The 23288-nt window shown below is 32.9% G+C and overlaps 4 protein-coding genes and 2 long non-coding RNA genes across 6 annotated transcripts; 3 read left to right on the plus strand and 3 right to left on the minus strand.

Moving 5' to 3' along the window:
- Positions 1-606: 606 nt before the first annotated feature.
- LOC124927464 lies at positions 607-8007 on the plus strand. The gene is made up of 4 exons (XR_007098409.1): positions 607-724; positions 811-924; positions 7380-7679; positions 7911-8007. It is a non-coding gene; the product is annotated as an uncharacterized LOC124927464 (long non-coding RNA).
- On the minus strand, positions 1544-2833 carry LOC124927463. Its single transcript, XM_047467873.1, has 3 exons — positions 2359-2833; positions 2119-2243; positions 1544-1925 (listed from the first exon to the last, which is right to left on the minus strand). Exons 1-3 carry the CDS (start codon positions 2615-2617, stop codon positions 1803-1805), a joined length of 507 nt encoding a protein of 168 aa, XP_047323829.1. The 5' UTR covers positions 2618-2833; the 3' UTR covers positions 1544-1802.
- A 2970-nt stretch (positions 8008-10977) lies between the features above and the next one.
- On the minus strand, positions 10978-12831 carry LOC124925863 (protein LSM12 homolog). The gene is made up of 6 exons (XM_047465981.1): positions 12636-12831; positions 12323-12491; positions 12152-12232; positions 11646-11769; positions 11451-11546; positions 10978-11292 (listed from the first exon to the last, which is right to left on the minus strand). The coding sequence occupies exons 1-5, from the start codon at positions 12769-12771 to the stop codon at positions 11499-11501; spliced, it is 558 nt and encodes a 185-aa protein (XP_047321937.1). The 5' UTR covers positions 12772-12831; the 3' UTR covers positions 10978-11292; positions 11451-11498.
- A 724-nt stretch (positions 12832-13555) lies between these two features.
- Positions 13556-15185, plus strand: LOC124927823 (xyloglucan O-acetyltransferase 2-like). Its single transcript, XM_047468306.1, has 2 exons — positions 13556-13849; positions 13982-15185. The coding sequence occupies exons 1-2, from the start codon at positions 13603-13605 to the stop codon at positions 15118-15120; spliced, it is 1386 nt and encodes a 461-aa protein (XP_047324262.1). The 5' UTR covers positions 13556-13602; the 3' UTR covers positions 15121-15185.
- A 1968-nt stretch (positions 15186-17153) lies between these two features.
- Positions 17154-18674, minus strand: LOC124925301 (WAT1-related protein At4g15540-like). Its single transcript, XM_047465269.1, has 7 exons — positions 18493-18674; positions 18359-18421; positions 18162-18275; positions 17886-18093; positions 17654-17812; positions 17422-17573; positions 17154-17331 (listed from the first exon to the last, which is right to left on the minus strand). The coding sequence occupies exons 1-7, from the start codon at positions 18672-18674 to the stop codon at positions 17154-17156; spliced, it is 1056 nt and encodes a 351-aa protein (XP_047321225.1).
- A 1049-nt stretch (positions 18675-19723) lies between these two features.
- Positions 19724-22608, plus strand: LOC124926983. Its single transcript, XR_007098364.1, has 3 exons — positions 19724-19974; positions 20374-20425; positions 20634-22608. It is a non-coding gene; the product is annotated as an uncharacterized LOC124926983 (long non-coding RNA).
- The last annotated feature ends 680 nt before the right edge of the window (positions 22609-23288 follow it).

The following is a 23288-nucleotide window of genomic DNA, read 5'->3' on the forward strand; positions in this document are numbered from 1 at the left end:
AAAGTTATTTATTTTCTGAAACCATTATGTATAAATTTGTTATCATCATTCTTTACAAGTTCAACTTGTGGTGAACAAAATTTAAGTGACATATATTTCTACCACTCTTATATATATATATATATATATTTATATTGTCAATGGTTAAAGAAATCAAACTTTCAATTTGTTGTTGTTAGATTTTTGTTAATATTTTTCTTTCTTTATTTTTATTTAAGTCCGACAAACATTTGGTCCAAACCCATTTAATAAAATATTTATATAAATTTATAATTTTTTAAACATACAATATTGTAGCTTAATAGTTTAAATATACAAATTTAAAATTTGTATTTAGTTATGAGTTAAAATCTCATAATTTTTTTTATTTATATCAATTGTTAATTGTTAATTGAATGTCAAGTGTGTTTTGTGTAATATTTTCTGCGGGAATGGATTTGAGATATATTATGATAGGTATATTGTGAATGAAATCTAACGTCTATTAAAAAAAGAAAACGAAAAAATAACTTTCATAAAAAGTGATTCTATTAAAAAAACAATTACCAAGCAAACAAGACTCAAAAGCGAAACCTCTCGCCGCCCGCCCGCCAAATTGAATGGGGGGGGGAAGTATTTGCCGCGCTCAGTCTCTCTCGATGCTCACGGTGATCTTTCCTTTGCCATTTCCCCCAAAACACTCCTTAACCCAAGGCCATTAGGAATTCACTACAGTTGTAATCATGTAAGTCTCTGTCTCTCCTGATCTCTCTCGAGAAGTCACATTACGCTCAATATGCTTTACATTTAGGCGTTTCTGATCCAACACAGGAGACCTAGCTAGCTAGAGACTCATGCCTGAGTTAACGATGAACTTATTGAAGAAGAACATGGAAACATTCGGAGACGACCTCGATCGGTATTGTTGTCGACATCTGTGCAGAGGTATTTATTTTCGCTCTACTAATCTCTGAATTAGGTCAATCTATTAACAAAGGCAGATCATGAAAATAGATTCAAAATCCGGATTAGTTCCTTCTCGTTGTTAGAACGTATTTTAATGTCTGGTGTTTGAGGTTCACAGATTTTTAACTTCCATGGTTGGATTTAAGTCTAGAAGTTTCACACGTGTCCTACTACTAGTATTATTATTATTATTATTAATCTTCTTCCTCCTCCTCCTCCTCCTCCTCCTCAAGAATCAATAAGTTGGATTGAAATGATAATGGTTCAATGATTGCCTTAGAATCTGATTATCTTGATCCTCACAACAGCTCGATTGGACTCCTTTACAATATTAATAGCTGTTTTCAAACTTTCCGCACATGTGCAGCCTCAAATGCTGGCGTTGTCCTGGTTTTGGGCCTACATGTTTTACGCTACCTAGCTGCTGCTAGAATCCCAATTTTAATTCAAAGCTTTAAATAATTGTTTCCCTGATTCCTAGGGTTTCTTCTACAGATATTAATGGATAATTTCTGAAAAATGTTTGTTTATGATCCTCCGGTCCATCTTGGGTTTGATCAAGACTGGGAACAACAACTTCCAAACATTTAGAGACAAGTTTGAGATCCAAAACAAAATTTCACAACCAAACCATTCTTGTTTCTCGCTTTCTATACAGAGGTTTTATTAATGCTGAGTGGTTTAAATACTAGAGGAGTCAGTCCTCGACACAAGTGCACAATTTTTTGTTGATAGTAGGATTACTCTCTACTTGTGAATCACACAACTTGGGAATGTTAAATTCATGCAAAATATCTACTTGTGAATCACAACTTTTGAATCGTTCATAAACTTGCAAATAGAATCCACAAAATTCATCAGCTTGTGGTCTCGGTGATACTATGCAATGAAGGTCTCCATGATTTTGATCTTCCCCCCGCAGCCAGAATGGATGATTGTCCTGCTTTGTGCTGTTTATTCCTTTGCTGCTGCCTCATCACCTGAATTGAGGTAACAATATTGAAATTTGAGTGAAAATCTGAACAATCCGGCATATCAGTTCAAGACTATTTGATTTCTCTCTAGGCACCAATAAAAAGCTTCCTTATTTTGCTTTTGACTGGCTCAATAGAGATCTAGCGAAGAAGGGCAAATACTTATTAATTGGATGAAAACAAATGATTTGACATGAACCTGATTGTTCTCCTCAACAACTTCATCATTAGACTTCCCAGTTTCTCCCTCCAAAATTGGATTCTGCAATTCCTGCTGGTTCTTCAATTTAGCCTGCTTCTTTGCTCGAAGGACCTTCATAACCTCTGTTTTTTCATGTAGAAAATATTGTCATGATTTTTTTTTTATATTTTTATTCTAAAAAAAAAAATCAGCCATACCCAAAAACAGTGCTGTATATTGAAAATTAGAGAGAAGTACCTTGGGACGTGATTAGGCGATAGGCATGACCAAGAATAAGGGTGTCACTTGGCCGGAGAAGCTTGACTTTGGTGAACTTGACTGTCTTCTGATCTTCTTCACCGGGAACTGGTGGCAAGGGAATGATGAGAGAGACATAATGACCTGGGTTTATCTTCATCACCTCACTGGCACTGACCGACCAGTACATCCTGTCTATCTTCCCACTTGGGTGCTGTATAACAAGTGCTGCTGCATCAACGGCCTGGCAATTACCCATCTCTCTTTTTCTTTCTTTCTTTCTCTCTCCTTCTCTCTTGAAGCTTATTATTAGATGGATGGATGGATGGATGAATGAATGTAGGGCAGAAAGTTTGAGGAGAAGGCGGATAGATAAGGGGAGAGGAGCTAGAAGGAAGATGGTGAAGAGATAAGCAGACCGGTCCCTTTCTATGAAATAAACACACTACCTGTTCAAGAAATGGTAAAATGGGTCTCACTCAAGAGACATTCCCGAGGTCTCTCTCTCTTGCCGGTCAAGTGAGTTAAATAATGAATATTAAACTACCTGTGTCATTTAGGCCTTGTTCGATTTATTGGTTATTAATCGGATAACCAAATTAATAACTTGTTCTTGGTCGGTTTAATATATTTGAAAAGTGAGTTATTTACCTATTATTTAGTTAACAAGACATTTGGAGTGTCTTAGTTAATGATATCTAAGAAGTGTAATTCTTGGCTGTTTCTTAAGTATAGATATTTTAGATAAAATAAAATAAAACACTAGAGTACTTTTTACTGTTGCTCAACTTGCACATGTGTCTATTCGTAACAGTAAAAGATTCCCTTAGAAGATTGCAAAATAATATATTCATTCATACATAAGCTAGCCTTTGTACATATATCATAAGGCTAACGTGGACGGCGGCATCATTACCTTGGACCCAGGTCAGGATGCCACGTGTCAAAATGTTTGTCATCTTTGAAAGGGAGTCGATCGAATTCGAGGCCTTCACTTCCTGAAAATATCCTGGAAGATTATTGTTAACCTTATAGACTGATTACTGGGCACTGACATGTTCGATCCAGTCGAATTATTGCTATTGCTGTTAAATTATTACTATCTTCTATAATTATTATGTCTACTATAATTCTAGAGAAATTATTGTTATTACTATATATGATAATATTTTATATACAATTAATATTATTATTATTATTTCTCCTTAATCTTATTATATATTATAACATTAGGATATATATAATCAATAGAAATAGATCATTGACATCTACATATTAAAAAACTTTATTTTTGCCAAACCAAATATACTAATTCAATATTTTGATCGTTTCTAGATTGTATTTGAGCACCACAATTATTTAGAAAAAGTATTTTCTAAGAAATAAAAAAAAAACTATTGACCTTATCCTATAGAGTACTAATTAATTAAGTAGTAGATTGATTTGTGAAATATTATTTTATTGCTAATCTAGGTACTAGTATTTAGGGGACAATTAAATATTAATTTCATATGATTTTACCATATTCTCTTTGCTTAATTGTTTTTAATATTGATTTTTCATTATATATTATTTGTAGTTGTTTGAATTAGATGGGACCTAGCTTTATATAATACTTTTAACAATTGGAGTTAAAGAAAGAGAATAATATATATTATACGCGGTTTTGACACCATCTTTCATTTGGCTTTTATGGAGTAGACTGATGACCAGTTGAGTTTTTGTACCATTTATGGCCTTGTCTAATTAATTAATTTCGTTGACATATATTATATATTATTGTCAATTTCATCTGCTGCTTGTAAATTTACAGGGCAATAAGTCATTTTCATACACAGCAGTATGAAAATGTGTATTGTATGGTAGAGTGGGTCTTCTATGGCCTGCCAAATTAATGACAGTCTATTTTGATTAGAGAAACATTCCTTTTTTTTTCTCTATTTTATTTATTTATTAAGTAAAACATTCATTCCTCAATTTCACAAATACCTTTCTGTTTTCTATTTTTTTCAGAAGTTGATGTATGGATTAACTCTATTTAGTAGTATTATCCTTGATAGAGACATGCAAATATTTTGAATTAAAATCACCGTCCAATAGAAAGAATAAAGAGTTGACCTTTATATTAATATGTCGACCTCATCTTCTAGACCTAAAAATCTGTACATAACCGGTCTAGATGGTTCTAGGAGAGTTGTTTGTTGTTGGTTCATTTTTGTGTTTTTTTGTTTGTTTCATTTTGATATTTTGCATTCCCTTTGTTGCCTTGTGAGTATGTTTCTGCTTAAAGTTTTTGTCTAGTTGGTTATTGGTGTATGTGTTAGTCGTCTTTTTTCACCCTTTTGAATGAACCATCCTACTATTTCATGAATTATTTGGAACGAGTAAGCATAAAAATGCTCCCCCAATTTCTTGGCGGAAGCCCTTTTGGAGAATCTTAGACAAGGATAGGTTTTCTCCTATTTTTCATAGTCAGCCTTATTTGGGTTTTGGATTTTGTTATTTCTTTTCTCTTTTTAGGTATTCATGTTTGATAAAAAAAATGGTTTTTTATGCATTATCTCAGTAGCTTCTGTTATAAAATGATGTTTCTATTTTTTTTTAACACATTTGCAGCTGGTCAAATTTTGATTAATGGAGTGTGTATAGTCCTACTTTCGGCTTATATATGCTCCAAGCCTCCAATCATGGACAAAATATCCGTGGGGACCCATTTCATTTAATATTAATAATGTCTTAAAACTAAATTTGAAGGGAAATTCAAAAACACCCCCCCTTGCTGAATAATATTTATACATACAAAAGCAGAAAGAAAAAGAAAGAGTTAGCAATTCCAAAGATACCCACCAATACTAATCTTCTTGTATATATGGAACACTAATAATAATATTAATTATGCACAAATGGAACACTTTTTGCTTGAAATGCAATACTAGTTTGAATCATATAATATATATTCAATCCTTAGCACTATCTTTACTTTTTTCATTTCTTACGGCAGATGGTGCTTTTAATTAATTATAAGCTAAGCTAAGGTAGAACTAATAATGAGCTAGCTAGCATCAATAAGTGCTTACTAAAAATTCTCATATCTTTAAAGTTTGTAACAGATTCTTCTTTGGAAAGAGTGGAAAGGTGGGTTGGAGCTAGTAGATTATCTTTTGGTTGAAAGTATAATAATTAAGTTCTCTTCTCTCTGATCATGATGTAGCATTGATAAATCATAAGATGTTCATCATGAAATTGTAGTGGTCTTTAACTTACAGTTAAATCCAAGATTAGTTGGATTTAACAGAGTAATTAGTTCTTCCCCCAACTAGCGTTGATCCGTACTTAGTTTGTATCTTAATTGTACTATTAATTAATTGTTCTTGGATATGTTGACAACTTGGAAGGGAAGAAAGGTGTGATAGTTGACTCTTATAACTTATGTTTAACATTAATTAAATTTAATGTTTCAAGATGATCTTATATATATTCTTTAGAGTGTAGAATAATTAAAGGATGATTTATAATGTGTGGTAAATGTAGGGCATGTGAGATGTTGGTAGATCTTGGTTTGAAGTATTAAATGGAGAAATGGACTGGTACTTACTTGCTCTCTCTAATTACATGACCCCATAAAGGGGACTACAAACCACATTTAATTTTAATTATAATAATTATTAAAAAAATTAAGAGGGGATGGCCCTTATAACTTGTTATGGCTGTGAGGGAAAGCATCCACATAATACTAAATGATGGAGGGTTCTCCTACTCCTACTCCCCCCATTATTAATATTATTTAATTGTAATTTCTTTATAAAATGCATAACTAAACAATTAGAACTTTGGCATCTCTTGTTTCTATTCACATATTGTACCTTTGTGGGGCATCAGATTTTAGGTTTTTGTCTTCATTGGACCTGGCCTTGATTTTAAAAATTCTGATTTTATTTTAGGACTTAATCAAGGCTTATGAGGGGCTCTCTCTCAATTATGATTGACATGATATATATATTTATATATATTTTTGGAGTAATTGAATAGAATTATGTGAACACTATATATATAGAACAAGTAGTCAAAGATGTGGGCTTGGTCACAAGGGCAGGCTGCAGGAGATTGTACGGTGGACAGACATTTGTTTCTCTCTTGTGATTTTTTCAAAGTATTAAGAGGTTGAAATGCTACTTCCACCATGATTATAAAATCGGACAACATTAGTTTAGTTATATAATATTCTCTCCAATTATAGAACTGGTCCCTATTCCTTAAATATGTACTCCATTATTTGTTCTTTTCTCTCTCTCTCTCCTCACAGAAAAAGTTGTCAATTTGCATAGACAAATACTTAGTGCACTGCAACTACTACTACTACCAAAAGATAAATCATGCTTTGGATTGTCTATGTCTAAATGATTGTTTGATAATCAATAAGTTATTTTAAAATAATCTTTCTATAAGTTATTAAAAATTGAATTGTTTGAGTAAAAAGATATTTGAAGTAACAAAATTTTATTTTAAGAAATAAATGGTAGTGCTTAAATTGGTTGGAGTTTTAAGTAGTACATTACTTGGGCAGGGTTGTATACTGTATTAATACCAGGGTTGGTTAGGCCCTGACTTAATTACTGACTCTATGCTTTGCTTTAGAGAACTCCATTCTCATCAATAAAGGTTAATTAATTATAGAGGTTGCACTAACCAAGGCACAAAGTCTTGAATTTAAGCATTCATTATCATTTTTCAAAAGAAAGAAAAACGTATCTTGTGGATAATATACAGGACTACCAAACATACAACAATGACAATGAGAACTCCAAATTGATACAAACTTGAGCTAACCTTGAGTTGTTTAATGTAGTCAGATCTTTTTATGACGAATCTTTTTGTCATTTTATTTTTCAGGGTGTTTGTTAGATTTGAGATTTGATTCAACATTTTAGATTGGACACCATCTTTGTATTTACTATATATGTTTTTGTCCTTTTTGAATGAAAAAAGTTATAGTCATTCCCTCCTTCCTTGTTTGAGCGCAGGGTGAGATTGCCGTGTGTCGCGGATAGAACATTCCCCCAAACAAACTGACCTTGTTCAAACAAACAATCCCACAAAAGCAAAAAATGTCATTCATGAAGGGTAATTAATATCTCTAGCTAGCTAATCACTTTGGAGAAATTTCCTTTTGGTTTCTACTTTCTAGCCCCACTAGTTTCAATTTATGAGGTTCTTCTGCACCTCTAGACACAAGATAAACGATGATCCTTGCGGTTTCTAGCTTGCCCCCACAACATTCAATAAGGAAGATGAGCAGTTGTTATCCTACACCTACAACCCAGGTTTTATCTCCACTTAACTTTAGAGTATGTATATAATTATCATTATTGGCCAACTTATAATATAATAAGAGCTTTGAACAAGTGAGTAATTAGTGCATCATTGAAATTGTGATAAAATTAAAATTAATTATAAAGTGCTATAGAGAAGAAACATGCATGAAATTGGATTAAAGTTTGAATGGTAGAAATAATATGGGAGGTAGGAATGAAATGTCAATTTTGGTTGGGCAGGGCAGGGCAGGGGAGGGGAACTTTCCTTCCAACAAGATGGGCAACGTTTGAGGGACAATTCAATAAACTTTGGTTACAAGGGGAACAGTAACACACTAATGAATGGACAAGTCACTAATAGCTTTAAACTAAATCACCAAAAGGGAAAAGATTAAAGTGAATAAAGTTAATGTCTCATGCATGTCTTCCTTCCATAAAGGATCAACAATTTGCTTCTCAAATGGCGGGCAATAACAAACTTACACATTGGAAACGATTAAATTGTTGCTGTCTGTCTGTTTGTTTGGTAAAATTATCTAATCTATCTATCTATCCAGATGCATGCATTAATTAATTAATTATTATTATTATTATACTACTGTTAATTAAGTTAGACATATTTGGATTTTGGATGGGGACTAATCAGGATTGTCATGATCTAAGTTGGCCCGGCCCAGGTCAGCCCTTTCAACTTGAGGATTAAGACAAAACATCATATTCTATCAATGCCTTAGGCTGCCCCGAACACAAACACATCACAATGGATAATTAAATATGTGCCCTTTGGATTAAACATCTGTCAGAATCCTTTTGTTTGCTGCTTAATTAAGATAATAATAATATGTCATCTCTGTATTAAGTAGAGTACAAACATTCATATACCCCTAGCTGCTGGCTAGCTAAGGGCTAAGCTAACTAATTAGTTAGTTAATTATTCATGACTTTAAAAAAGAAAAGAAAAAGGGTTATATTATAAAGCTAATTAATTAGGAGACCATAAAGTGGTTATAAACCGGCAATGTTTTTACCATGTGCTATTAAGCAAGCAGCGAAGAAGATATTTGGCCCCATTTCCTTCACTGAAACGGCTGCTGCGTCATCACTTTTTTTTGTTTTTTTTAAATCTTTTGTCAATTCTCAAGAGACAGAAAGACAATTGTTAATGCTCTCAATCCTCTTCATGTACATCTAATGTTTGCATGTTAGCTTAAAAGCCATCTTTTCTCTATTTACTTTTACAAATTGTTGTTACCTTTTTTATCCATATGACCTTGGGCCAGGTCTTATATGTTTAGTTTAGTACACGTTGTCATTGCATTAGTGTGATTTTGCTATTGTACCATGTAAATAATGGATATATTACTACTTTAAGTGGGAACCAGTGTTCCCACAATTGTACAATTGTTAGAGTCGAAGATCTGAACTATTTGGGACACCAGAAGCAAGCAAAGATCACTCGATCAAGGTGTGATCTTAAGTGATAATAGAGTTGAGGTTTATGATTCGGAGCAGTATTAGTGATTGTATCATAGTTTAAGTGGGAAAATAAACATAATGTAAACTAAAGGGTGATATGAATATGTATGAAAATCGTTTCAACTTTTAAAGAGGTTATTTGAAAATTAATATTTTCTCCTATTTTATATAATTACAATCATTTTTTAAATTGTTGCTTTAGTAAAACATATATATAAAATTAAAAGTGATTTTATTTTTATTAAGAAAGATGTGATTGAATTAGAATATTTATTTTTGTGTTTTGATTAATGTTTTCTAAAAATAATTGATTAGTTTTAATTTTGATAAACTTTTATTTTATTTTATTTTTTGTAGCAAATAATTGAATATAAATATAAATGAGGGGTATGAGATAATAAAAATAAAAATGTATTGATCAAAATAAAATAAATAATTTTTTGTTCAAGAAACTACTATATAAAAAATAGCTGCCTTTTGATCCTCACCCCAAACTGACGTTACAATCATAAATTTTTTGTTACAATCATAATTTATTTAAATAAAATTTATTATATTTAAACATTAGTTTATATAACACCTCACTTAATTTACTGTTAAAATGGTATTAAATTTTAATTAAAGTTTAACACCTCTAGCCTATAAGAAAATGATAAGCCGACACTCTCTCTTAAAATTTAAATTTTCGATCTGATTTTTATGAAAAAAGAATTAGGGTTTATTTATAAAATTGAATTCAGTTTTCAGAAATTAAAGACAAATAACATGTTGGATAAACTAATCGACAAATTAAGAACAAAAACAAAATTAAATAGCAAGCTCTTGACAAGTTTGATGGGACCGAAAGAATAGACTCAAGGAAGAGGAAGAATATGACTATTCACTGCTCTTCCAATTTTTTAAGTTTTGTTTGTTTGTTTTTATAATAAATTAAGTAATTGTCGGCCTAACATGTTAGGTAGGATTTATTTAAATAAATTCTAAAAGTTCACAGCAATTAATCACCCAAAAACATTAAAATACTTTATATTTATTTAAAAATATATTTATTTTTTTATATTAATAACTGCACTTTTTAAAATCTATATCAAACAAGTTTATTTAAATGAACTTAGAGAGGGTATGTAAAAAAAAAATGAGCTGCAAATTTTATTTTAGGATTTAATTAAAAAAAAAGGTGTTTATAATTTTAGAATCCACAAATCTAAAAGAGATGTAAAATTATGCAATCCTGAGATGTAAAATTTAGCAATTTTATATAAAATTTAGCAATTTTATATAACCCTAAATCTGGACACTCTTTACTTGTTGCATGCTTGAAATGACCCATCAAACATGAAAGAATTTTGATATCAAATATCAAATCCTCTTCTTTGCAGTAAGTAAGTAATATATATATATATATAATTCTCAGCAGTATCTTAAATAATTTATAATTCAAAAATATCATATCATTCTCTATCCCTTCTCTCTTGTCCATAAGATCATTTAATTCATTATCCAAAATACTCTATATTTTAAATTATTATTTATTATTTTATCATTATATATTAATACCTTTTAAGTCATTTTTATCAAAAATATACCTACTTCAACATCATCACCAATCATCTAAATAACCGGTCATTTAAATAACGAAAACAAGGCCTTAGTAAGGCTGGCAACAAAGAAGTTTGACCTATAATGAGTATGAAATTAATCAAAATTTTGAAGTATGAAAATATATTTCACCACACCTTAATAGTGTTGAGAAGCAAGTATAGATTGATCATCTTCAGGAGGAGCTGAACTCACTCTTCTTTGTATGAATTATGAATAGAGATCCATCACAGAAAGATCAAACAAAGACTAGCATTTGGAAACCAACATATGAAACAGTACTGTTCCCAGCACTTAATGCAGAGAGTAGAAATCTATTTGCAATGACAAAACCAAATAAATAAAGAACACCCAATTACCTTAACAATTTCCACCACAAAGTATGTGTTTCCATTCAACAAAAAACAACATTGTTAGTGGTTAAGACAGGAAATATCTTTTTACCTTACTGAATCAAACCAGAAAATCATGCACCATAAACATCGATAATACATTCAGCCCAATTTTGAAATTGTGTTCACAGATAAATCAGATTGTAGAAATCCACCTGCAATGGCAAAACAAATAAACATATGATGGATTATCTCAACAATCAATGCCCCAGAATGAATGTATATTTTTATGTTTTGGAAACAGGTAATAATTTTATTGACAATGTATGTATGTATGTGTTTAACATTCAACAGAACCAGCATTGTTCAATACCTCGAGACACTTGTTCACATCAATTCTACAATCATAGGGTTGAAATCATCAATGACTACCACTTCGTGATTGTAATCTCTTCCTTTCCAATTCAAGCTGCATATCAACAATAAACATAAATAAATTACACTGGAACCATGTCTTAACTCAGTAGAATCTTGAATACTTTCAGTTTTTTCGTGCAGAGTGACTTACCACTTTCCTTACTCGATCATTGGCAGCTGCAGTTCCTCCAGAAACAGATTCAGGGAGGTATGGACTGCTAACACGGACTTCATTCATCACTACTATAACAGTCTTATCCCAGCGCACTGGAAGCCTGTTCAATTTCAAACTCGGATATGAATATTGTGGTGTTAAAAAATTTTAAAGTTACATTTGGGGGACCAAAGGGTATTGGAGCAAATCTATAACTAGGATCAATACTGAAATACTGAAGGTGGGAAAACCTAATAGGATCTCCTGTTCACAAGCTATTGCCATCTAGTGAAATGCATATATGTTGTTTAATTAAAGATAGTATTTGATGGAGATGAATAAAGGGTTGAAAAGAAGAGCCCCAAAACTCTGTAACTTTGTGTGCCAGACAATAATAAGAGACAAGTTTAACAGCATGAGCAATAGCACATCAGCTATCATCTCAGAATGGGTTATAGTTTAGTTTATAGTAGATCTGAATACTAAAGGGCAGAGAAAATTACGTCTTAAACAATGCATCGAATAGGTTTTGGGCTTGAGGAGTTACACCCACTCCAATCCTCTCTGAATCTATTTCTGCCTGCCTGCAATTCATTCAGCCAACACAAAAGGGTAAGTTAATTTAACAGAGATTAAGTATCGAAAATAAGGGTTTTGCGGATTGTTGAGTTAACCTAACAGCAGATTGTTCACGGGCTTGTAGAGCGTTGAGATCAAAGTAACATTTGGTGGCATCAAGAGGATCCTCGCCTTGACCTAGATAGGAGAAATCCTTAATGTAATTGGCTTTGAGTAGCCGTATGTTTCTCTTAGGTCCAGCTGCCGCCACTTTGATACCCTCTTGTGAAAAATCCAAGATGGAAGTGAAGGAAATTAAAATTGAAGGGAAGCATTAATTATTAGCTCATAAAACACAGTTATAATTAGATGGAGTAAGTAAGTAAGTAAGTAAGTAATAAAGAGAAGAGAAGTGAGAATGAAGGATATGAAGGACGAGGATGTTAGAAGGACGATCAAAGGCGATAACTTGGCCTTCGAATTCATCTCCCAGCGTAGTTTTGATAGACAGGATGCATCCCACGGCGAATTCCTCGCCGTTGCTATTGCCCTCCATTGCCATCATAACTTCCCCCTCTTCTTCCTTCCTTCCTTCCTTCCTTCCTTCCTTCTTCTTCTTCTTCTTCTTCAAAGTCTTGCTTGAGATTCCAATCTAACTCCCTACTGGATTGGGCTTTTCTGTTCATGTTTATTTGGGCCATACAATTTCTCTTCTATTTGGACTTTGGAATCATATATATATATATGGTCCAACCAATCTTGATTCAAAAAATTATCAAGCTGAATTTATTTTATATTATTTTACTTTTTTAAAAGTAATTATCTGTCTCAAATTCAAATGTAGAAATGGAAATGCTAGATGAAAATATTAAATATAGAAGAAGACCATTTTTATTTATTTATCGACCTCATCTTGAAATTCAATTGAGTAAAAGTAAAAGCACCCGTCCAAAATTTGAAGATGAAGATGTAAGCAATCATGACTTTTTTAATATCTATTTAAGGAATTTAGTTTGTTTGATTTTTTTATAATTATTTCAAATTTCTTTATTTTAAAATAATAATAATAAAAACAAACAAACAAAAACTTTCTTAAATAAATATCACTAAAATAATAATAAAATGCTATATATAAATATTTAAAACAAACCAAAAAAAAATTATAAATATTAAATTAGTATTGAATTAAATTAAGATTGAAAGAATATTTAGGAGATCTCAAAAAGTTATTTCAATATCTAAAGCATATTAAATATATATACATATATACAACCATTATTTTACCAAAGTTTTTTTTTTTTTTTATATAGATTTTTTATAACCATTAATTAATTATACAATTGTTTAAAATTCAGAGAAAGAAAAAAAACACAGTAGAGAGAGAGAGAGAGAGAGAATGAGATCTGAAGCAGGTGAATTAGGAAAGGAAGTAAAAAGGAAGGCAATGGAGACGTCTTCTTCTTCTTCTTCATCTTCTTCATCATCAAGAGTGAAGAAATTCCTTCCATGGTCATTATTTGCAATCCTACCGTTAGCCCTGTTTCATCTTTATTTCCATTCAGTCCCTCTCTCTCAACAACAACTTCTTACAACGACTCATCATCTCTCCAATTCTCATCAACAATCCATTACACCTCCAAAAGGTATATTTAATCTCTCTATTTTTGCTTTTATATTCATCATCAATGGAGTGGAGGAATGCACTGTTTTGATGATTTTATATTTTCAAATCCAAAAAAATAAAAAAATAAAACTGTCATATTTTTATGTTACAGAAAATGGGGGAGGACCAGATGATGACGATAAGGTTAAGTGCGATTACACAAATGGCAAATGGGTCCCTGAAAAGAGAGAAACTTTGTATAACGGCACCAACTGCAGCAATACAATTAGCTATGGCCAGAACTGTATGATCAACGGCCGCCCAGATTCCGGCTACCTCCACTGGAGATGGCAACCCCATCAGATCCAATGCCGATTCCCCATTTTCAACCCACATGAATTCCTGTCCTTAACAAGAAACAAGCATTTGGCTTTCGTAGGAGATTCCCTCTCCAGGAATCAAATTGAATCCTTAATCTGCATGTTAACTACTGTCTCTGTCCCCGTTCGTGTTTACGACATTCTCAACGCTTTCATGTTTCGCCGATGGGAATTTTCTTCTCATAATTTAACTGTTTCCAGTTACTGGTCTCCGTTTTTGGTTAAGGCAAATGAGAAAAACGCGTCTAAGTATTACAGTGAGTTGTTTCTGGAATCTGTTGATGAAAAATGGGCGGAGGAATTGGATAAATTCGATATGGTTCTTTTCATGGCGGGTCAATGGCTTATGACTCCGGCGGTTTATTATTATAACGGGTCGGTTATCGGTTGTCATTTGAGTACGGATCAGAACTGCACCGAGGTGGGTTTCTACGACGCGTTTGGGAAGATGATTAAGACAACGTTGGAGACCGTAATCGGGAGGCGTTCTGGAAACGCTAGATCGCTGGATGTAATCGTGACGACGTATCCTCCGGCGCATTTTGAGGGACAATGGGATAAATTCGGGGCGTGCCCGAAAACAAGGCCCTTTAAGGAAGGGGAAAAGGCGTTAGGTGATGTGGAATTTCAAATGAGGAGAGTTGAGATGATAGAAGTTGAGGCGGCGAAGATAAGGGTTCAGGAGTCGGCGCCGTCGCCTTCGTCGTCGTCGGGGAAGATACGGGTGGAGGCGCTGGATATCACAAAGTTGTCGTGGATGCGGCCTGATGCTCATCCGGGTCCGTATATGAACAAGAACCCGTTTTCAAAAGGGATAAAAGATAAGGTGGCTAATGACTGTCTCCATTGGTGCTTGCCCGGTCCGACTGATACTTGGAATGAGATACTACTAGAGACCATTAAGAAATGGACTCACAAAATCAAAGTTTAGATTAGATTAGGGTTCATATATTGATCTAGTTAAATACTAATAGGTTCTAAAAATTCTATCAAAAACCTTGTTTTGGTCATATAAGTTTTTGAAGAGAATGACAAAAAGTTTAAATTAAAGAAATGCAATATACCCGGTAATTGAAGAGCAATACAAAGTTTTAAATTTTCTTATCTATATGAATGCTTATTTTCTTTCATATCTGAAAAAAATATATTAATTAATATTAGTTAGAAAGATAAATGTTAACATGTTAGCCATTCAAATTGTTGACATCCATTTTGTTAGAGATATCTTGGAAATCGTGATTTCCATTTATTAATCCGTCGAGAATGGATTTGGTAGGTTTAGTTTAGTTAATGTGATCAATTTTATTCATATATAGTAAAATATATTTGAATTTTGTTTTAATAACAATAATTATATAAACATATAAATTAGTTTAACTGTAATAATTTTTTACTTACCAGTAAGAATATTTTTTCCTTAAATTTATTGTTTTTTTTTTAAATAATTTTAATTTAATTTTAGAACTTATTCCATTAATTATTAATTTTAATTTAATTACTTATAAATTAGTAATCTATTTTATCAAATTAGTGAAGGCTTAAACAAATTGAGTTAGAGGCTTTTTTTAAATAATAAGTTTGCTATAAGAAATATTTAGAATTTTTTTTATTCAAGAAATACGTCTGTCTGGGCCTGATTGATACTAGATTTTGGGCTGATGACTTAATCGGAGTTACTCAAATCTAAATATGCCTAATTTATGTTTATTTGAACTCATAATCTTAAAAAAAAAACCCACTAACTATTGTATTTTACAAGTGATATATAAATCTCCACGCATATATATTAAGTTTAAGTGGCTTAAGTGCTTAACCCTTTTTTGTCATATTTTTTTTCAAAAAAAAAGTTTAGCTAATTCATTTATTTACTTCAATTTCTACTTATCAGTTTTTCAATTTCTGATTTTGACTCAAATAAAAAAAAAGGACATAAGGTCACTTAATAAAAATCTTTTAGCTTTTTTTTTAATAAAAGGACATAGAATCACTTTTCTAAAAAAATAAATAAATTCATATCAAAATATATATATATATAGCTTAAGGGTTTTTTTAGAAAAACATTAGTTTAAGGGCTATATTTTAAATTGGAAAATATTTTGAGGGTTTGTTTATGGATTCTCTCTAATATATATATTCTTACTTTTTTTTTATTATTATTATTTGCTAAGAATTGGATATTTACGTATTCTCTTCATCACGAGTCCTCACCTAAACCCACTTGGGTCTATCGGACCAATGTAGAGATCATGGCAAAGCTTAAATTCTCCAAATTGTCTATTGTCGTCGTCCTGAATTGGAATGTGTTATGAGAGATGAACATGGTTGTTTCCCTTTTGACTTGATCGGGTTGCTGAATCGGATGTTTTTGCAGTTTTAATAGAAGTAAGTAGCAGTGATAATGTTTCTTCTACATCCCAAAAGACCTTTTAAGAAACAACTTGGAATGTATGTATGTATGTATGCTCCACTGTTCTTTTGTGCTAAATACCATATCTGTTTTCCTCAAGCAATTATATAGGAAAAATGGATATTCAGTTGATCTTATTTGCATTTGTTTGATTCTAAAATATTGGACATTTGAACAGATTATTGGTTCTTGTTATTTTCTTATAATGTCTGTTTTTTATTGCTCAACTGGATTTAAATGGATCAGAACCTGCTTATAACTAAGGTGTTCTCATCATAGAGTAATTTTTGTCTTCAGTTTCTTCTTCATATTCTGTCATTTTTTATTGTTCTACATATTGAACTGAGCTGGTAAATTTGAGAATTCAATGGCTTCATCTGAAAACACTTTTTTTTTTTTTTGTTAGAAAGCTGACTTCAGATAAGATAACATTCAGAATTTAAAATTAGTTTTAGAAACACATTCCTAAATTTATTATTGATGTTTCTTGCCTAGATCCACATACGGAAACAACAATGATGTTTCAATGAACATAGACTAATAAAAACAACAGAGTTCTAAACAGGAGCATTAATACTCTCTTCTTTGCCGTCATTTTTCAGCAATGGAGCCCTTTGATCACTGTTGTTGGTTTCCAAGCTTTTACCTCCATTAATGCCGTCCTTCTTCCTCTCATTTGCTTTTCCCCACATGACACAATAGAATCCTATGACAGTAACTATCGAACCCACCAAACTGCATAAGAAATATGTACAGTTGAAAGAAGATGAAACAGTCAAACGCCTCGTGTATATGCATAAGAACATGTATTAGTAGTACCACTACCTTCCCATGTGTAGGGTGTCACCCAAGAAGATAATATCGACAAAAGTTGTAATAATGATTCCCAGAGGATTAAACACGCAAATAAACAAAGGTCCCTTCTGGTGCAGACACCACAACACGACACTCATTTGGACAGCTGCCCCGATAATCCCCTGTATTTCCCATAGAGTAATTAGAATAGTATGATAATTTGACAGATTCAACATCAATAGATTCGATGAAAGCTGCTTACAGAGTAAAGAACATAAATAAGTTTCTCACTAGACTGCAAGCTCCATCCTGCTAAGTTGTCTCCGACGAGGAAGGAAACAATGACAGACAAGATTGCAGAAAAGAAGCAATAGAAGAAGACAATTATAAGTTCAGCCTTGCATCTCTTGAGAAGGAATGCCTGCAAATTATATAACAGACTTAGAAACTAAGTATGTTGCTCCTTCCTGAAACATTCATGACTTGGGCTAGACCTGCATGATATTAAAGGCAGAGGCAGCCAGACAGACAACAGTGAAGAGAAATCCTCCCATAACGTAGTCATAGCTCTTGGATGGTGGCACCACCATTAGAAGGGAAGGACCCTTGTATAGAGTTAAGATAAGAGCCCCTATAATCAACACCACAGTTCCCATGGATTTAGCCAACGTGCTTCTGCTCTTAAGATCCGCTTGTTCCATCCTGATCCATTAACTGATTTCAAACTCAAAAATGGAGACCAAATAGTATTATTAGTCGAGAAGAAGAACCTGAAGATGACTGCGAGTATAAAAGTAAAAGCGGGGATGAGAGTGAGCATGGACGTGGAAAATGAAGCCGGAGTGATTTGTACTCCGGCATTGCCCATCACTTGCATCAAGCAGCTTCAGCAAATTATCAATCCAATAACGTTTAGGAAGAAGAAGAAGATTAATCCAGATTCCAATTGACATGAATACTTACTTACCCAACAGCTCCAAGCAAGAAGAAGCTCCAGAGAAGAGACCAATTCATCCGGGGAAGATTTGATCTGCAGAGTCATCAACAACATTAACAAATCAAGAACAAACAATGGATGGACGATGCATCGAATAATAATACCTTTGAAGAAGAAAGGAAAGAGGGAGAAGAATGAAGGAAGCAAGCAGATTTGAATAGGTGACAAAAGCATATTTGGTCATTCCATTTGATGCGGCTTCTTTTACTGCTATAACCAGACCCGCCTGTATAAACTGCACACTTATCATGCCCACAAATGGAAGTGTTTCCTTCACCACCTCCATTTCTCTCTTAGCTAGCTCACTCAGATAACACTGTGTGCAGAACAGAAGAGAGAACAAGACAATGAGGGTGATCATTCATTAGTAATATAATACTTTAATGGTTCTTTTAACAACCAATCATACTGTAATTTGATTAATTATTTATTCAAACTTATGGCATATTTTATTCCTTGTCTTTTGTAAGACATTATGGCTTAGAGATTATCTTATTCTAATAATTAGTGGACAACTTTAACTTTTGTTTCATCTCCAGTCCACTTGCCCTTTTATTAATCTGAATCCGATGATGATTTTAAAAGAATGTTATATAAAGCAACACATGCTCTTCGAAGTGATGGAATTAATTATCATTCAAACCAACTTATATTGTCTAGATGGGTTGTCTTCTATTAAATACCCCTTTACAATGAAAAACTATAATGTTTTGTAAATTGAAAGGTACCATCTAATGTCTAAAATTCAAGGTTTAATCTTTGGAAATAAACTCTTTCCATACCCTGTCATAGAAACAGCGCTTCTGCTTCGAGTTTTTCATTGTCACTATGATCCAGGTCGAGTAAATGATTTTGGAGCCGATTGTCTTCTCCTATTTCTTGGTTTTTAGTTCTTCTTGAGTTGCTCAACAAAAAGACAAATCAATTGGCACAACCTTTAAAAAATATGGGCTTAGTAATCCAAAAGGAAGTATTTCGGAAGTGCACCCTTATCTATAAATCAATGCTCATACATGAATCTAACTGTTTATAAATCAATTTTAAGTGCAAACTAGAGATGAATATGACATATATCGAGTATATTGGCTTGGTTCAATTATTCAAATAAATATCAATTATACTGTTTCAAAAACCTATACCTGACTGACTAATCATATGTTTTTTCGAATAGAACATGTTGGGGGAATTGAGGGCATATGAACTTATTCAAAATAACAATAGCTACAGTGTGAATTATTAAATTGAACACTACTTTGAGGGCTTGTTTATGATTCTTTCTATTTATATAAATTAATATTATTTACTCATTTCCTTCCCACTTGCTCCATCATCAATCCTTCTATACCCCCTTTGCTAGAGTCAGCATCACCAATGAAGAGTTTACAAAAGCTTAGATTTTTCCTTTTTTTTTCAGTTATCCCAATGAATTGTTGTTTTTTTGGTTAAATCGATTGCAGAATCGAAGCTTTGCATGAAGTTTATTAAACCAGTATTTGATTGAGAATAGAACATTATTGTCTCAGGTCCACTGTTATTGGCTTTTATTGAAAGAAGATAAGGATTTACAGTTTAATGTGACTGTAAAGGTTAGTTTTGACTTTTGATAGAAAGAATGAGTGCTAATGTTTCAGTTCCAATTTCTACATCTCCAAAAGACTCATCATATGTTTGTATGTATGCTCCAATATTTCTGTTGAATAGTATATCTCTGTTTTTCTCAAGTACTCCTTTTTAATTATAAGAAATTAGAAACATCCAGAAGTGTTTCTAAAATCATTCTTTTCGAACACTTGGTTCTCAGTTGAACATGATTGAATTAGTATGAACTATGAAGCTATAAGATTGAACATTTTGAACAGATTCTTTGCTCTTGTCATTTTCATATTATTTTCCATGGAACTTCATTTATCTGCTGGATTGAATATATGTTAACATTAGCTTGTCTTGAGAACAAAATTTTAAAGATTCATTTTTGTCATTTTCAGATTCTAATGATGCTCAAGTGGATTTAAATGGATCATAACCTGCTTAATTAAGGTGCTACGATCTCTTGAATAATTTTTGTCATCAGTTTTATCTACATTTATGAATGTGTCATTGAATTGCATATAATCGTAGATTTTAATGTATAACCCCGCATATGTTTTGGAAACAACTAAATCTATACAAACTTATCACACAATTCTTGTAACGGTGATCTGATTATGATAGACATGAAAAATAATTGTTTCTTGTTTAAATGTAGTTCAAAAGTTGTTCTCTAACATGTCGTCAAAGCCTCAAAGGTGTGTATGGATGTACATTTAGGATCAAAATAGCCAAAAGTACCGATAACTCAGGAATTGACTGGTGTGGGTGGATAGTAATGATTTGTCATAGCATGAGCTGGCTTCATTTGGAGAAACCTGTTTCTTTTAGGTCTCTCATATTGACGTGAATCAAGATGGGATCACAATTAGAATTTGATATTAGTCCTGACACATTCATAAATTTATTATTGATAGTTTCTAATCTAGAATAAGATATAGAAAGACGAATGTTTCCAATAATGAACTGTATTTGTAATCGGTTTCACATATAAGAAAATGATCATAGGCTACGAAGAACAGAGTAATAGTTCTAAACAGGATCATTAATATTCCCCTCTTGGCCGTCATTTTTCAGCAAAGGAGCCCTTTGATCAGTGTTATCTCCATTAATGCCTTCCTCCATCACCTTCTTCCTCTCATTTGCTTTTCCCCACATGACAGAATAGAATCCTATGACTGTAATTATTGAACCCACCAAACTGCAAAAAAAATGTAGTAGAATTGAAAAAAGATGAAACAGTCAATGTAGAAGAACATATATGTAGAGTACCTTCCCAGGTGTAGGGTGTCACCCAAGAATATAATATCTACAAAAGCTGAAATTATGATTCCAAGAGGATGAAACACACAAATAAACACAGGTCCCTTCTGGTGCAGACACCACACAACAACACTCATTTGGACCACACACCCAAAGATTCCCTGTACTTCCCAGAAAAAGTAATTAGAATAAGATGAGAAATGCATCACTAGATTTGGTGAATGCTTCTTACAGAGTAAAGAATAGAAACTAGTTTCTCAGTAGACCACAAGCTCCATCCTTCCAAGTTGTCTCCGACGAGGAAGGAGAGAAAGGCAGTCAAGATTGCACTAAAGAAGCAATAGAAGAAGACAATTACAAGCTCAGCCCTGCATCTCTTAAGGAGGAATGCCTGCAAATTATATGACAGAAGAAACTAGGTCAAATGATTACAATCTTAATCTTCTTCATATAACAAACCTTAACTGTATTTATTATAGAAACAGTTAATGAATTGGGTTGGGTTGGGTTATAGAAACTAGACCTGCATGATAATATAGGCGGAGGCAGCCAGACAGTTAACCGTGAGGAGCAATCCTCCTGCTATGTAATCATAGTTTTGCACCATTAGAAGGGAAGGACCCTTGTATAGAGTTAAGACAAGAGCCCCTATAATCAACACCACAGTTCCTATGGACTTGGCCAGAGTGCTTTTTCTCTTAAGATCCGCTTCTTCCATCCTGATCCATTATCTTTCATTAATTTCTAACTCAATTTCTGAAATCTGAGACCCTTATAATCCCCTCATTCATCACATATATGAGAAATGATCAACAAGGACTAGAGAAGAACCTGAAGATAACTGCGAGTACAAAGGTAAAAGCGGGGATGAGAGTAAGCATGGATGAGGAAAATGACACTGGAGTTATTTGTATTCCGGCATTGCCAACCACTTGTATTAAGCAGCTTATAAGAACACAATATCACATCAGCAAATTAAGCAATCCATGTTAATCCTGATTGATATTATTAATAAAATGCATCATACTTATACTTACCCAACAGCTCCAAGCAAGAAGAAGTTCCACAGAAGAGAGAATGTTATCCGGGGGAGGTTTGATCTGCAAACATCAAGCACCAAGGAAGAAAGAAAGGCGGATTCATGGGTGATCAATCTGTATATTTGAAATTAATAATAGGAAAAACCTGTGAAGAAGAAAGGAAAGAGGGAGAAGCAGGAGTGAGGCAAGGGCATTGGAATAGGTGACGAAGGCGTATTTGGTCATTCCATTTGATGTGGCTTCTTTTATCGCTATAACCAGACTCACCTGCATAAGCTCAGGCCAAGAGTTTGTGAGTTGGAGCTTTCTTTAAAGAGCAAAACAAAAACTAGACTTACCTGCATAAACTGCACGCTTATCATGCCCACAAATGGCAGTGCTTCCTTCACCAATCCCATATCTTTTTTTCTCTAGCTAGTTCACTCAGATAACTGTACAGAACCAGAATTATACTAGGCAGGCAAAAGAGAAGAAAGAATAAAAGTCACACAAGTTCATATCAAACTAATTAGCAATATTATACGTTAATGGTTCAACTAACAACCAATCATGTGAAGATTTTGTGGTGATTAAGTGACATTCAAGCTAATTTATTGCATTCTTTATTCCTCGAAATTGACGTCATATAACACAATTATGGATTATCTTATTCTAATCATGGATACATTTTGTTTGATTTGCTGTCCACTTGCATGCCTTTATATTAAATCTTAGGATGATTTTGAACAGAATGTTACAAATTAAATCAACTTAATTGTGATCGAGGTTATTTGAAAATGGGCAATTTTTCTATTTCTCCACGAAACATGACCTCAAGGCGATTTAACAACAGAATGTTACAAAGTAAAATTTGAAATTTTCGGATTCCAAGCTTTTATATCCATTCCCTTTTCCTCTCATTTGCTCCCTTCTGGTGCAGACACCACACAACATCACTCATTTGGACAGTTGACCCGATAATTCCCTGTATTTCCATAATTTGAAAAATGCAGCATCACTAGATTTGGTGA

The sequence above is a fragment of the Impatiens glandulifera genome, chromosome 2 (assembly GCF_907164915.1).
Source record: "Impatiens glandulifera chromosome 2, dImpGla2.1, whole genome shotgun sequence".
Lineage (NCBI taxonomy): Eukaryota > Viridiplantae > Streptophyta > Magnoliopsida > Ericales > Balsaminaceae > Impatiens > Impatiens glandulifera.